At 31.5% G+C, this 16,349-nt stretch overlaps 1 protein-coding gene and 1 long non-coding RNA gene across 2 annotated transcripts in view; both read right to left on the reverse strand.

Annotated features, from left to right (window-relative positions):
• Positions 1–892: 892 nt before the first annotated feature.
• The window catches only part of LOC143082443 (short-chain collagen C4-like), a 50,502-nt gene continuing 35,045 nt past the window's right edge, over positions 893–16,349 (reverse strand). Inside the window, exons 3-4 of the mRNA XM_076258097.1 lie at positions 2,950–3,186; positions 893–1,184 (exon numbers count right to left, since the gene is read on the reverse strand). Of these exons, the coding sequence (XP_076114212.1) occupies positions 946–1,184; positions 2,950–3,186 (476 nt within the window). The 3' untranslated portion in view covers positions 893–945. The remainder of the gene's footprint in view (positions 1,185–2,949; positions 3,187–16,349) is intronic.
• LOC143084428 (uncharacterized) lies at positions 7,176–11,563 on the reverse strand. The gene is made up of 3 exons (XR_012981072.1): positions 11,494–11,563; positions 10,529–10,870; positions 7,176–7,449 (listed from the first exon to the last, which is right to left on the reverse strand). It is a non-coding gene; the product is annotated as an uncharacterized LOC143084428 (long non-coding RNA).

A 16,349-nucleotide genomic window follows, 5' to 3' on the forward strand; every position in this document is an offset into this window, starting at 1 on the left:
TTGCTCCAAGTATAAAGTAATAAGTCTCTTGTGAAAATGTATCAGTATAAGAAATTAAAGATGGGAATGGAAATAAACATTGAACCCAACATCCACATATTCCAACATCTTTATGTAATTCATTTCAACCGTTACTCCAGCAGATTAAGAAAATTTATGCAGTCAGTTTCAGTGATTTTCCAAAATATATTAAAACACCCTCATGAATGAAATATTTTTATTCCTTAATCTGTTGGAGTAACGGTTGAAAAGAATTACTTAAGGATCTTGGAATATGTGGATGTTGGGTTCCATTTTTATTTCCGTTTTTAATTGGAATATTTAAATCGTCTCTTTTGTTGGAAGTTAAGTTCTAAACCGACCTTCATGGTAAACTTTTAAATGTAATAAGTAAATATATGAGACAGACTTACATGTATCTGCATCTTTGTTATACTTCTTTCAAGTTCATATGGGTAGACGCAGTCACTATAGTCGCCAACCTTTTTCCCCATTTTTTTTTTTAGAGTTTCTGTATTAACTCTACCTTATGAGAATACAGGAAATGGTAAAAAAAAACAGGGGCTGAATTTGTCCCCATTTAAATTTCGATTTTTTGTTTAAAACAAATACCTCTAAAAAATTATTTTGGCAATCAATAAGTTCAGCCTTTTGATGAATTCCGTTTCAGTAAAATATTTTTTTAAATGTTTTTTAATTTAGAAATTCAGATTATTTCTGCGTTAACAATTCTGAATCATGACACTAAGTTGGACAAAGTCTTTTAATCTGTTTGCTTTCGTGAGTAGAGTAACGCCTTCCCTTATCTGTCATAGTTGTCACATAACGTTGCATGATGCACCATAATCATCGACATCTTAGATAAGGACTGCCACAATGGTTGAGATAAGTATTGAAAGAAAGATAAGCCAATGTTATTGTATATGCATGTTTTTTTTACACATTTCACTTTGTACAAACGACACAGAATACATCTGCCTGATTAGTATACGGGGGACATCTTAAACTTCCACAGCTAGTTCGAAGGACATAAAATAAGGCGCCATCTTCATTTCCATTATTATTGTCTAGCGGTTCTGCAATTTTGTCAAGACAGACAAAGTCCCGTCCTTGTTGAGATATATGACCACTCATCAGATAACCACTGTATTCCGAGGTCCATCCATCATAGCAAGTCTGTCGCCCTAAAATATCATTTCATAATATGACATTGTTAGACCTAAAGTGTCCTCTACTGAAGTTATGAGTTATTGCAATTGCTATATGTGTAATTTAAGAAGTAATGCTTTCATGCCATGGTTCAATCTCATTTTAACATGGGTAGGTATAATATTTGTAACATCTTTATACCGAACGTAAGCGAGGTGAAAAATGTTGACATATATAACGCTGACCCATGTTAAAATTAGCAAAAAGCATGGCATGATAGAATTATTCGATTCGATATGATGAAGCCACAACGTTACAGAAAATCATCCGTGTCGTGATAAAAACAGATACATGTAAACTAGATTTTAGAATTATTTTATTTAATTGACTTAATTTTTTTGAAAAAAGAATGAGGAATGTCAAGATAGACTCTTTATTTTGACACATGGAATTTTTATATACAAATGTATTCAAGGTCAAAGCATATCAAATTGTTTACCTCTTAGAGAGTAGATATCAGAAACCCCAAGCAATGCAAGAATACAGAACGACTACAAATACGCGATTCTATTATTCGTATCCCGAAATGTATAACAATCGTTTACAAGGTAAAATTTCATGAATTTCGTTGAGGTTTTTATTAAACAAGCTTAACACCAACTGATATATGATTGCTTCTGTCCAATCATACGAGTGAATAAAACAATGTATGTACGTAATTAATCCCTTTTTTAGCTTTTAAAATGCAAAAAGGATAAAAAAAAAATGACTTTCTCTAATCGAACCACACCTTGCATCTGCTAATTAAAGAACTGCCAGAAACCTAGTTATATGGACTGAAATACAGCTTCTAAACTTTTCATAGATCTGTAATTAACCATTTTAAACAAACCAACTGTTTTATATAAATCTTAACCCTTCACCTTTTCATTTCGACCAGTGGACTATAAAAAAAAATGGAATATGCGAGAAGACACAGTTTCAATAAGTACATCATTAGTACTCTACTAAAAACGAAAATTCTATTCTTGGTAATTTCAAAAATGCAAAATGGTGAGCATGCCTCATCGACTAGATACTTAAAATTCATATTTTTTTTAGATTATTTCAATGTTGAACTACCATGATTTTTTTTATTCTTTGTAAAATTTGATTTAAGGAATGACTGTAATATTTTTTCTGTCTATGAAGAAATAACATAAAAAATATCATGCACACTGGATAACCCGCGTAGCGGGTTATTTTAAAGTGCGCACCACATTTTTTATGTTATTTCGAATAGACAGAAAAAATATTACAGTCATTCCTAATAGTTTAATTCTAAATTCCATTTTAAGCCGGAGTAAATCATAAAAAAAGTTGATGACGTCACGGTCACATGACAAAATTATGTCCATGAGCTGATAGACATAACACTGTCAGCCAATCAGAAGACGCGTTTCATTCAAAATTAAATTATATCAAAACAACTAAATCACATCGGATATCCCTAATCAAAATAGATATTAACAGAAGTTTGTAACGATGGGTAAGAAAATTTTGAATCCGATTCCGATGAAAAAAATTATGCTCTGTGGGAATCGGATAAAGATTTGACCTACTCAATGTTACAAACTTTTCATAAATAGCTCCTAGGGATCTGGATCCCTGCGTGCATTTCGGATCGGGATATCCGGTGTGGAATTGGCTTTTTCACTTTTGTTATTCGAGCGTTATACTGATAAGTCTGTCGTACGCGAAACGCGTGTCTAACGTACAACTTTTAATCCTGGTATATATCAAATTTTTTTATTAATGTACCTGGTATAACCAAAATATTTGATCTTTGTTTTTTCAAACAGACAGCACATGGTACTTCCTTGTTGTTCATACTTTCTGACCAGCCTGAAGGCTTGTATGATGTACCAAGTTCATATTCACTACCATATACTTGAGCATTGCTATATGGTTGATGTTGTCCATTCTCTGGGTCATTAGGGAGACATAGGTAGTTAACTCCGCCTCCTCTATTTGCATGGGAATTTCCACCGACTTGACCTTCAATCAAACATGTGTTCAAGCTTTACAATCATTGGGTTAAAGCTGATGACCGTAACTGCATTCACGGTCATACCAAAACACTGTGCGGGACAAATTTGCCATTCCGGTACCGGCAAATCTGACTTTGTCGGTTTACAAGATATCAAAAAAAAATTTTGCCCAGTGATAGATTATTAAAAAATTTAAAAAATGCCATATGTCCCACTTTGTCACTGTTGTCACTCTTGTCACTGCAGCTGATTAAAAGTACATTTCCCATGGGAAATTTGACAATTCCCATGGGAATATTAGAATTTCCCATGGGAACATTGAAAGTTCCCATAGGAACTTTAAAGTTCCCATGGGAACATAAGTAAATTGTTTGTTCCCATGGGAAGTTCTAACTTTCCCAAGGGAAACTTTAAATTTCCCATGGGAATTTTTCTTCCCAAGGGAACTCCTTTTCTTCCCATGGGAAAATACTTTTCCCATGGGAACAATAATTTTTCCCATGGGAACAATAATTATTCCCATGGGAACAATAATTATTCCCATGGGAACAAAAATTATTCCCATGGGAAGTGATATAACTAAAAAAAACCAACATAAACAAATCCGCTCATTGTATGAGTGAAGCTATTTCACAAAACGGACTAAGTTATTATGGGTACAAATATTTCTTTGTATCTTAATTGTAGAAATATATAATTGTGTGTTTTACGATTTTTGTCTTGGCATGCTTAATTGAAAACAAATCACTTTCCGACATAGTGCAAATTGAGTAACAAAAATTTATCTACTATAAATTCAGAAATTATTGCTGTTTTTATTATTGGGAAAATAGTGATAGGGTTATAATCACAATAATATACACTTGCATATTGAAATATTTTATGAACTAAACAGAATTATTCTAAATTTTGCACTAAAAAAAGTGTTTAGGTCTGAAATTGAGAAAAATCACACTTACAATTGCTAGCAATAATTTCTGATTTTTCAGTATTATAGTTTTGCATGTATGGTTTTCACACAGTGTCCTATGTTTATCCATTTGAATGTTTTTGTGTTTTTTTCATGCAGACATTTAAATCTTGATAGGTCTTGCTCATTGTTGACGGCTGTACAGTCACCTATGGATGAAAATACCTTTATCTCTGGTTTTTAGTTGTCTCATTGGCAATCACATACCATATCCTTACTTAATTTCAACACTATTAATTTAAGTTATGTACATTTGAGAATATGATTTTCAAAAAGAGAAAACATTACCATTGGTATAAAAAATAAGGCACTTGTGTTTTAATATTTAATCTTTCACTGAGATAACACCATCAAGTAAAATGTATGAAACAAAAACAGAAAATTAAACAAACAGCAATAAAATAACTTAAGCAAGTGTCATTAAACCTGCACAAATAATATATCTAAGGTCATAAGCAAGTGACAATAAACATACAGCAATAATATAAATCTAAGGTCATGAGCATAAACATGCAGCAATATTATATATCTTATGTCATAAGCAAAAGACAATCAACATACAGCAATAATATATCTAATGTCATAAGCATAAACATACAGCAATAATATATCTAATGTCATAAGCATTAACATACAGCAATAATATATCTAATGTCATAAGCATAAACATACAGCAATAATATATTTCAGGTCATAAGCATTAACATGCAGCAATAATATATCTAATGTCATAAACATAACATAATATAAAATGAATAAAAAAAAGTTTTTAATTTTAGTGTTTTGCTGATTATCTATACTTCATCAACTAAATAAACAAAAGAAAATGTGTTGTTGTTTTCAACAAAGGTTAGATAGTACCATTCACAACAAATAAATGATAATCAGTTTTCTTATGAAAAGATATTAAAATGTCTCTTTATATAGTTGATGACTATTCAAATCTAGTCTGGAGACTTGCACACTTTTTCTCACTTCCTTTCCTTAAATAAGTCAATTATAGGAAAGAGGTTATTTTAGGAAACATTTTATAATTTTTTCAACTAGATGCAGTATTTCCACATGTATGTCACAAACATGCACAACACAGATTGATATTTGTTTAAATTAATAGCTATATACAATTATCCAACATTAAAATAATAAAGCAAAGAACATAAAACATAATAAAATAAAATGCTTTGCCGAGCACAGCCTGATACAACACCAGAGGTCAAACCCTGAATAGTTTGGACAAATTTCAACACAATATTCCAGCTTGAAAATTCCAAATTCAGATTGTGACTAATTTTTGACACTAAATAAATGTGGTTTAAGATCTTAAAAGTCTCTTTCATAAAACTGTGCATTTGGAGATTTTTTCTTGAAACTTCTCAAAATATTTGTTATTAGAAAAATATTGATAAAAATGAATAGGAATTATTTTTTTTAAGGCAAAACCATCAATCCCGGCCTCAATTCCAGACTTCCCTTTGAAGCATAGAACCTTGTAGAACACTTTAAGAGACATCAATACACTTAAAACAATTTAACCTTCTTGCTTCTTGTAAATTCAAAAAATTTCATGGACATTCTTTCACTCAAACTTAAATAATTGTCTGAAAGCAGAATGTGTCTTAAGATGACAATGAAGCAGCAGACGACAATATCATACCAACCCAAACAAATTTTTCTGGTTGTATAAAAAAAGTACAAGTTTAGTGCGAAATACCAGTTCAAAGTTCAAACTTGTGGGCATACAAAACACAAAGAAATATTTAGGATGACTGGTGTTCTTGGTTTTAAATCCTGGATTTAACGTCTTCTTGGCCTCACTACCTGGATCTGAAATAAACATATATAAATAATTTAAATATTTCTACTAAATTTAAATGCATAAATTGTTGCAAAACTGTAATTAAAGCACAGTGATATCATAAAATAACTTTGACTTTGCTGCATCCCTTTATTTTATGGCTTTTTGTTTACTGATAACACTTTTCTTTCAAATCCCAATAACAAATTTCATAAATAAAGATTGTTCCCATTATGAAAATCGATAAAATATTTGTCAAGATTAAAGTAGAAAAATAATGACATTTAAAACTTAAATTACAGCATTATTCTACAAATTCTGTTACAAATATAAATCTGCGTAAAATAATTTCATTTAAGAAGTCTACAATGCTTCAATTGCAATTTGTAAGCATAAAGTAAAAACAGAAAAATACTGAACTCCGAGGAAAATTCAAAAAGGAAAATCAAAAATCAAAAGGCAAAATCAAAAGTCCAAACACATCAAACGAATGGATAACAACTGTTATATTCCTGACTTGGTACAAATTAAATCTTTCAAATACTAACTATAACATTTGAAATATTTGCATGCATTTGATAAACAGATTCACTTTTGCAATGTTAGAAAATTCTGCATATAAGTAAAGCTTTCTTAGTTTAAAATGTATTTAAATTTTCAATATCAATTATTTTGCAATTAACACATTTATAAATAAATGGCAAAATTATTTGAATTGACAGTAAGTAATACTTATAGAATAACTAATTGAAGAATTCAAAATGAGAAAAATATTCAACGAGCGACCGAACAACACATTGATTCAGGAATGCGAATACACATACATGAGTTAATTATCAGTGTTGTTTCAAAAGGCCTAGTAAAACAGTAACCAAAAAATGATGCCATTAAGGTGGTACTTAAACACTACAGGGAGATAACTCTGTAAAATCAGGTAAACATTTTAATTACAGTGTGCTGTTACTGGAATATTAGGCTTTTCAATGATCGCATTAAGTGTTTGTCAAACTGCTGTATAACCACTGTAAATTTTCTGATAAAATGGTTGCTTCCAATTTTTAGATTATTTTTTATTTTTGTCAAAGGGTGGTCAAAGAAAATACTTTGTCAAAATTTTCAGAAAATTAAACAAGCCAAATAAATTTTAATAAAGGTGTTGGGTACCACCTTAATACCAAAAAATATTGAGGTCTTTCAAATTCACAAAATAAATTATCTTTTCTTACAATATGTCTATTGATGGCTTCCAAAATGTTGGGATCCAGTGCCCTAGATGGCCTTTCTACTGCAGGAATCTGAAACTTTGGTAAGGAGGTTGGTAATGGTACTGATGGGAGTGCTGGATCATCTGCGTTTAATACTTCAAGGTATTCCTGCCACCATGTGTGCTGATCCCTGGTTAAACGTCCTGCTTGCTTCCATTTTGGCAGATCCCTAACCATTGCTGCAGTGACTGAATCAATTTTTGGATTTTTCCTCACAGGGTTTAAGGATGTGCAAATTTCCTGAAATAAGTATCCAGCCTTATTAAAAAGGTTTTAAAGGGGCACTAACTACCAGATATATGAAAAACCTAATATAATATTGTTTTTGCTCAATCAGTTATGAAATACAAATAGTGAAATAATTCTTCATTTTCAGTAGCCAATAAGGAGGGGGGGCAAGGGGTTTAACTGTTATGCTGTTATGGGGCAATTTAATTCTTTGTTATCTGTTATTTTGAAAATATATTTGCTGTTAGCTGTTATTGTCTTATTCTTTGTTAGCTGTTATTGGGCTTTTAGTTTTTTTGTTATCTGTTATTGTGATAATGTATTTGCTGTTAACTGTTATTGGAAATAGGAATGTTAGCATTTTTTTTGACAGTCAATGATTCGGTAAAAATTGAAGATCATTGGCCATTGGGGTCTACCACTACTAATATGTTTGCCCCGTATTCAGAGAAGGATTCCATTAACATATACCCATCACAGAAGTGAGGTTCAGGACAATTCAAGTATATCTTATGATTATCCTTTGTAATAAATTCCATTTTTTTTATGAATGTGTATTTAGAATTATCTTAATTTTTTGTATGAGAATAATGTTCCTTGTTTTCCGTACGAACATATTAAATTAAAACAATTCTTAATATGACAAAAAGGAAAACATATGGCCAGGAATATCTGACAAGGATCTCAATTAAGGACTAGGTCCAAACAACCACTTAACCTTTTATATAATATGGTACATAGACTCAGCTCTGTGATTCTTTTCAAAGCAGAACCAAATGAATTGTACAATGAAAGTTCCAACCATGTACTTGGGTCCGCACATAACTCATTACAAACAAAGATTTATTTCGTTTCAAGCCATTGTTTCCCTACTAAACTATGTATTCTACTTACTAGTACACTTGGTACAATCAAAAATCTCAGCTGATAAAAAATTGTTCAAATAAGGCCTTTGAAAATAGTGGAATAAATTGCTTTTAGAGTGTCAAAATTCGTTCGAAGTACTTGATAAATTGCCTGCTTATAATTGGTGCTTTTTATTTTTCTACCCTATATACCACTTTGCAAAAATTCATACACCTCATTAAATGGTCATTTAGAAAAAGTCAGAATATTCAAACTCTTTTAGGTCACTTTTTTGATTAGCAACAAAGGGAGCTTCAGTCAATATATATAAACAATACATCAACGTTTCATGAGAACTGCTGAAAACATTTTTGTGTTAATGTCTGAAAACTGGAAAATCACCCCTTTTTAATTAATAAAACCCGTTAACTCGGAAACGTAAAATCTAAAATTTATAAAAATTGAAAATTACCTCATGTTAATTGATATAAACAATTTACCAAAATTCCTTGCTTTGTGAAAGCATTTTTGAGATATTATCAGAAAACTGAAAAAAAAACCAATACCAAGAAACTTAAAATCTAAAATTTATAAAAAAAAAAAAAAAAAAGAAAAAAAAGGGAGCTCACGTCAATAGATATAACCAATTTCCCAAAGTTTAATGCAAATGGTTAAAGAGTTTTTGAGTTAATGTCCGACATGTTGACAACAGACGGACAACAGTATACCATAATACGTTCCGTAAACGAGCGTATAAAAAATATTATAAGTTATATGGTTCGCTACTGACCCCATACGGATCCATAGAGGGTTAGTAAAATCCATAGGGGTTGAGGCCGGAGGCCGAGTCCCCTATGAATTTTATTCACTCTCTATGGATCCGTAGGGGGTCGGTAGTTAACCGAATAACGAATTTATCGGACGCTGGACTTTTTCTGCGGCGTTTTGTTAAAAAATAAACAATGAAACACAACAACATTTTAAAGATGACGTCGCCATTACGGCGTCATGAACCCCATATGAAAGTTACTAACCCCATACGGTCTCATAGGGGGTAACCACGTGACGGCGTTTAACCAATCACAACATGATAATTCATCTGTGGTCCGATAGTATAATATATGGAGTAGTAATTTATACACATTCTAGATACATAAATTAATTCTAAAAACATAGTCATAAAAAATGGAATGCATTACAAAGGATTATATCCGTAATAAGAAATACTGATTTGTCAAAGACCGAATTATTTTAATATTTCATTTACTGTTATCTGTTTTTGTCCATTTTAATTCCTTGTTATCTGTTATGAGCCAAATCAATTTGCTGTTTTGCTGTTATTGGGACCCCCCTTGCCCCCCCTCAATAAGGTTCAATTTTGTTAAAAAAGCCAAAAAACATTGATTATGAATTATTCACTTGCAAGAGAAACAAAGGTAAATCATATGATTGACTGATTCTATCCACTAATACACATTATAATACAGATAAATGCTTAATCTATTTATATCTATATTTATGTTTACATCTTATATGGTCATCCGATGACTATAGAGGTCACAACTGACTATAGAGGTCAAAACGCAATAAATAATTAGATGGTGTCTAGTGTCTAGACTCAAATACACATGTAACTAAGCTAAGTCTTTTCATGCTTGTGCCTTGATTATTGTTTTATTTAGACTTTTAATAGTTGGATAAATATTTTACATTGTTATAATTCAAACATGAGAATTTGATTAGAATCAGGGAACATGAATTTGACAGCTAGTGCCCCTTTAAGATTAAGAGTGAATTAGTGAATAAAACAGCAACTATAAAAGACTTTTTTTCAGACACAGTACACATATATAAAAATGATGAAGTCTATATTTTGCAAAATGAGACAACACATTTCAATCATATCAGTTGAAAAACATGAAAGTGTACCTAAAAAACTGTGTATTTATCCCATTGGCAATGGCTGTATATACCTTTTTATAAATAGAAGGTCTTATTTGTTATCATAACATATCTCCTTATTATCAATTCATAAATGGATACCTTTAATTATTTGATCCAAAAAAATCAGAAGAAAGTCTTTAAAAGAGGGACAAAAGGTACCAGAGGGACATTCAACATTCACAAGAAAAAAATATTTATATCAATGATTTTTATGTAGATATTATTATGTGTTGATGGGTTTCTGCATCAATGATATTTACACTAAAATTCTATTAGTCACAAATGACATATATTTATATACCTGTAAGGTGGGAATGTTCTCTAAGTTCACTGTTCTGTACTGCTCATACTCCAAAGGCCAGTCTTTTATTGACATCTTAACAATGGGACCATCCTTTACAAATTTAAATATATGTGTAGCTTTAATTCCGTCACATCTGTTAAGATTGATGAGTTTTTCCTTGAAATTGAAAATGCTGTTGAGGTGACTAACAATGGGTGAAGGTGTGGATGCTTCCCTTATCCTTGCATGGAGTTCTGGAAGCGTTGGTGCGTTCTCTTGACACAACTTGGTACTGACTCTACTAAACAGTTGGTCCACATCCTCATGTGTGTGTCCCACCATCAAAAAAGAAAGTTTAATCTACAACAAAAATTTTATATATTTAAAAGATGCTGATATACTTTGTCCAATAAAAAAAACCTCGCAAAATAAGTTAATGTTTGTGTCAGTTTGGTCTTTTGTGGATAGTTGTCTCATTGGCAATCATATCATTTTTTTTTATATAACATTACAAACACAAAAAATAAAATCTTTACTATCAGTCTTTCAACCAGAAGACTAGGTAAAATATTTAGCAACAGTCATGATCAACTGTAAGACCTTTGGATTGTTCAATGTGGACATGTTTGTAACTTTCAAATGAAAACCATTTCAGAAATGTTTTGCTCTCCTCTTTTTGCAGCTTCTGAGTTCATTTCTTTTCAATAATAGTTATTTTAGCTGTTAAACCTATCAAATAAAAACTCCCTCAATAAATGTCAATCTAGATAAGCATTTCTATTGTTAAAGTATCCGCTTACGTGTCTTTTTCTTTTTTTTAATTTTATGTTTATATTGCAAATTAATGTAACAATAGATTCACTTTCACTTCAACTTTCTATTCATAATGTGGGCAGCTGTCTAACTTAAAATTCAACAAATTTTAATAATACATTTTCAAGGGATAATAAAATGGGATATTTCATATTATGTTCTAGACTTACCTTCTTGAATACCTCTGCCTTCACAAGAGCAGCTAAAAACATCAGCACAAAGTGGTTTTTGTTGTCTTTGCCACAAAGAATGGTACCTCCCTTTTCATTACAATTTCCAGCATGTCATCCTTGTTGTTTTAACAATTTATAGTACAATGGGTATATATATGGTAGAAAAAAATACACATTACGGTTCATTTATATTTTGCGTTCGATTAATTAACATATACTACTCTACAATGGCATCACAGTCTTCAACTAGTCAGCAGAAACTTTGGTGGTTTTCGTCAGATAAAGACTGCTTAGTTTTACAGAGAGACTTCAACAAGAAATACTTAGTAGTAGACGTTAAACAAGCAGCCGCTGCCAGGACAGTTATCATCACAGTAGCTTTTTCAGAGGTATGTACTTGCATGGATTTTTAATAATAGATTGAACTTACTATTTCACTTATTAGTTTTATTCATGAATGGTAAAAAACACATTCATTATGTTGCTTTTACGTTTAATTTGATTGTGAGTCTTCAAGTCGGTTATACTCTAGATCACTATAAATAATAAAGTATATATTGTATATAAGATGAGTGAAATTGCTAAAAGTAAGTTGGGATTTTTGTTCATGGTTTTAAAATAAAGGCATTCTGGAGTTGAATAAAGTTCACAATAATAATCTTGTTTTTGTTAAAAGAAAACTGCTATTAAAATATTTTCCATTGTATAAAATAAAGTGACATTCGATCTAGTTTTCAGTTTTTACAGGGGAGGTAATAATCCGTCACGCCAATACAAATGTATACCCAGTGACATAATCAATAGTTTATCAATTTTAATAATCAAATAAAAAAATTATTATATAATACCCCCGATTTTTAAATCAGGCTTTACTTTATTTGAAACTATTTACTACTAAATAATTATCATAATAATGCCCCCGATTTGTAAATCAGGCGTAACTTTATTTGAAACTATTTAACTATATTAATGAGGGTCTTGATTTGGGGGGGGGGGGGGGTCGTGTCTATAATTCTGTAAACATTTAATTTTCACCCCTTTTTTCTCTTTTCTTCAAAAATATAACCCCCTATTTTCTGTAATCTTCAAAAAATTAGACCACAAATTTCTCTAATCATCATTTTTTGCCCGTTATTCTCTAATCTTCATTTTTTTAATATTTTATAATTTTTGATAATCAAATAAAATTATTAAGTCAGGATTATTTGAAACTAATTAATGAGGGTCTTGATGGGGCCTGTTATTCTGTAGACCTTTAATTTTCACCCCTTTTTTTCTCTAATCTTCAAAAGTTATACCACAAATGTTTCTAATCAATTTTCTTGGCCTGTTATTCTCTATTCTTCATTTATTAAGGGCTTTATTCTTTAATCAATTAACCCCGTCCAGACCCTCTATAATACTTCAACTGTTATTTGAATTCAAATTGTGTGCGAACGTATAGGGTTCGAACGGACCTGTGGGTCGAAAGTGTGAGGTGTTACGTAACGGGTACGAAAGTGTATTTGGGGAGAACAGGATTACACGATTGCATCTTTGGTATCTTTCGATTACTCCACATAATGCTTAACACAATACCGACACATTATTTTAAAGAGTCACCATAGTGATATATTTCGAAGGTACACAAACGGACGAGGTAGCAAAATGTAAAATAATATCAAGTCGTCATTCTCATGGCAATTAAAGGTGGTTGGGAGCCTACGTTTCATCTTTCAGTAATATATCTGCCCCTATATATATATCCTCTTAAATCGATTATAGGTATCCTGCATAATAAATGAAACAAGTGTCAAGTGCAACTCGATTTTCAGTATAAGTTGGGGAGGGGGACATTATTGAAGCCAAAATCCTATGAAATAAATTAAAATAATTTTATTTCACAAATTACAGGACCCATGGCCATGAAGTGCACAAAATTAGATACCATTGGCATGATTGATTTACATAAAATGTTTGTAACAACAAAAATAAAAGTCACATGTAAATATGCCTACTAGCATTCAATGGTCAGAATCTAAGCCAAAACCCACATATAAATTTATATTGTGAATAAAAGAATAGAATTACATTATTTGCATTCATTCTCAAATCATTTAATTAAGAGGCTGGGACATGAATCATTGAGCTTTTCAGCAAAAAAATGGAAAATAGAAAAATATAGAATTTCTTCAAATGGTGATATTTTCATGCATTCATCGTGTATAAGGCAAAAAAACATTTTTTGTTGTTGAAATCCGTTTTTATTGTGTGTATTAGGACCCTTAACCTGGGACCCATATATAACCAATGACTGTTTTGTACTTTGACATATTATACACATTTTACAACGTAATAAACGCTTAAAAATTAAAGAAAATGTTTATACTGAAGTAAAAAGTTAATAAATCAAGGAAAAATTATAGAAATAATAATTATAACATTTTGTCAAAGGATATTTGAGTGGTTTGTGTAATTTATTGCCCCTTTTGATCGATAAATTTAATTAATGTTCAACATTCATTTTTTCAAAAGCGCAACATATTATCATTGAAGTTATACATTTAACAACAAGCAGACATGCTAGTTGAAAAATAAATAAAAGAAAATCGGGTAGCAAATGACTAAAAGGACAGTTACGGAAAGCTGAAAATTTGAATGAAATGCAGTTGGAACATGTTTTTGATTATCTCCCCTGACAACTGAGATACTCGATTATCTCCCTTACACACTTCCTGTACAGCAGACAACAACATTGATTTGAGGATTGCAGACGATTTACAAGATTTGTGCAGCAATTAGATACTGTACATACAATATGAACAACAATTATGGCACAACAATCAGGTAATTTGAAAAATATTAACCACCACACTGCAACCATTCAGTTTTCTAGGTACAAATAAAAAATATGAGCACTGTCCAAATCACAAGCTGTTTTGCCATAAAATATCTGGATATATACTGCCTTACTGGGTTGACTGGAGGATAAAAATTACTTTTCAATTTCCATAAAGATAAAGATAGTACAGTAAGTTCCCAACCATAAATTGTCCTGTCATTTTCAACTGAAATTGACATTCTTGAAAAAAATATTGCAAATACAAAAATGTTACTTCAAGTTAAGACCACAGGCACTTGTTTCTATCCATAGAATATATAAATATGGATAGTCTACCTTCCTGTGGTCATGACCCAGTTCTATAAAATAATTACCAAAAGATGTAGAAATTTTTTAAGTTTTCTTATTCATTTGGCCATTAATTTAGTCAGACTCGTTTACATTTTCTCGCAAGATGAGTACAAATGCAGGGCAGAATTTTTCTGGATGTGTATAATATCACTTTTGCTATAAAGCAGTTTTTTTGGTTTTTTTTTATGTGCAACTATTCATTTCAGTGGCTGATCCAGGAACTTTCATAAGAGGGGGCCCACTGACTGCCTAAAAGGGGGCCACTCCAGTCATGCTTCAATGATTCGCTATATTATTATATTTAATCAGCCAATTTTTTTCCTCAATAGGGGAGGGGGCCTGGGCCCCTGAAAAACCCTCTAAGGAGATCTGCTTTCCCATTTTCAACCCCTTATACAACTTAATCCAGAGTTTTCCTGTAGTATCTATAGAGAAAAGATTATTAATATTATTTATTATTTCCTGAGCCGGGCTGATTTACTTATTTTCAGCTTTTTCCAGGACAAGTTATTATGCCCCACCTACGATAGTAGAGGGGCATTATGTTTTCTGGTTTGTGCGTCCGTTCGTCCGTCCGTCTGTCCCGCCTCAGGTTAAAGTTTTTGGTCAAGGTAGTTTTTGATGAAGTTGAAGTCCAATCGACTTCAAACTTGGTACAAATGTTCCCTGTGATATGATCTTTCTAATTTTAATGCCAAATTAGAGATTTTACTCCAATTTCACGGTCCAATGAACATAGAAAATGAGAGTGCGAGTGGGGCATTCCTGTACTGAGGACACTTTCTTGTTTTAATAATTTCTGTCCCCTCTCTCTCCTTCCCCCTAGAATATCAAATGTTTGTCCCTTTACAAAGCATGTAAAAATACTTTAAGAGACACTAAAGGTGTTATTGTACATGTATGTAACAGGTACTGCAATCCCACTTGGAGTGTACATGGTGTACATGTATATTCAGTTTGCAGTCTTTAAACATTGTCTTCATTTGTGGACACGGCATAAAACACATACTACAATACATGTATACTGTTTAATAAAGTATTCATATTTGGCAATTTTTAATTTAAAACACAACACATGCCTATAAAAAATCATCCATAATTTAGCCATTTTTATAAATATAAAACACAACACACGTTGATATATATATATATCTAATATTTGAACATGTTGAATATTATATATATAGTTACAACAGAGGCAGAAATTTCAAATCAAAGTGTAAACTATACACTGGCAATATAAGCTGTGTGCGTACGTTCCTGTAGGGTTGGCATCATGCAAGTTATTATTTAGAACTGAAACAGAAAAGTTAATTCCTTAAAAGGGCTGGACTGCAGTTGAAAGGGTCCTCGGCATTTTATACTTCTACTGAAAAAAAATGTGATATATATGTTGTTATCATGTTCAATATATAGGAACAATATTTCCCCTTGAAACATGTCACCTACAGACCTATCAAACTCGAAGTGTTCTTGCAATGGTTTATTATATGTTGAGTGTGCGTCACAATTTCTACAGGAGCCAACATGTTTAAATCACATCCTTTAATAAAATATTAAATCAAAAGTTGCTGCATATTTAGGCAGCAACCATTTGATTTTCTGGGGGGGGGGGGGGGGGGGGCTATGGGTTTGTTTCCAGTTTTTGGAGAAAAAAATAATTTGTTTTTGATTCTGAGAA

Source organism: Mytilus galloprovincialis, chromosome 7, assembly GCF_965363235.1.
Source record: "Mytilus galloprovincialis chromosome 7, xbMytGall1.hap1.1, whole genome shotgun sequence".
Taxonomy (NCBI): domain Eukaryota; kingdom Metazoa; phylum Mollusca; class Bivalvia; order Mytilida; family Mytilidae; genus Mytilus; species Mytilus galloprovincialis.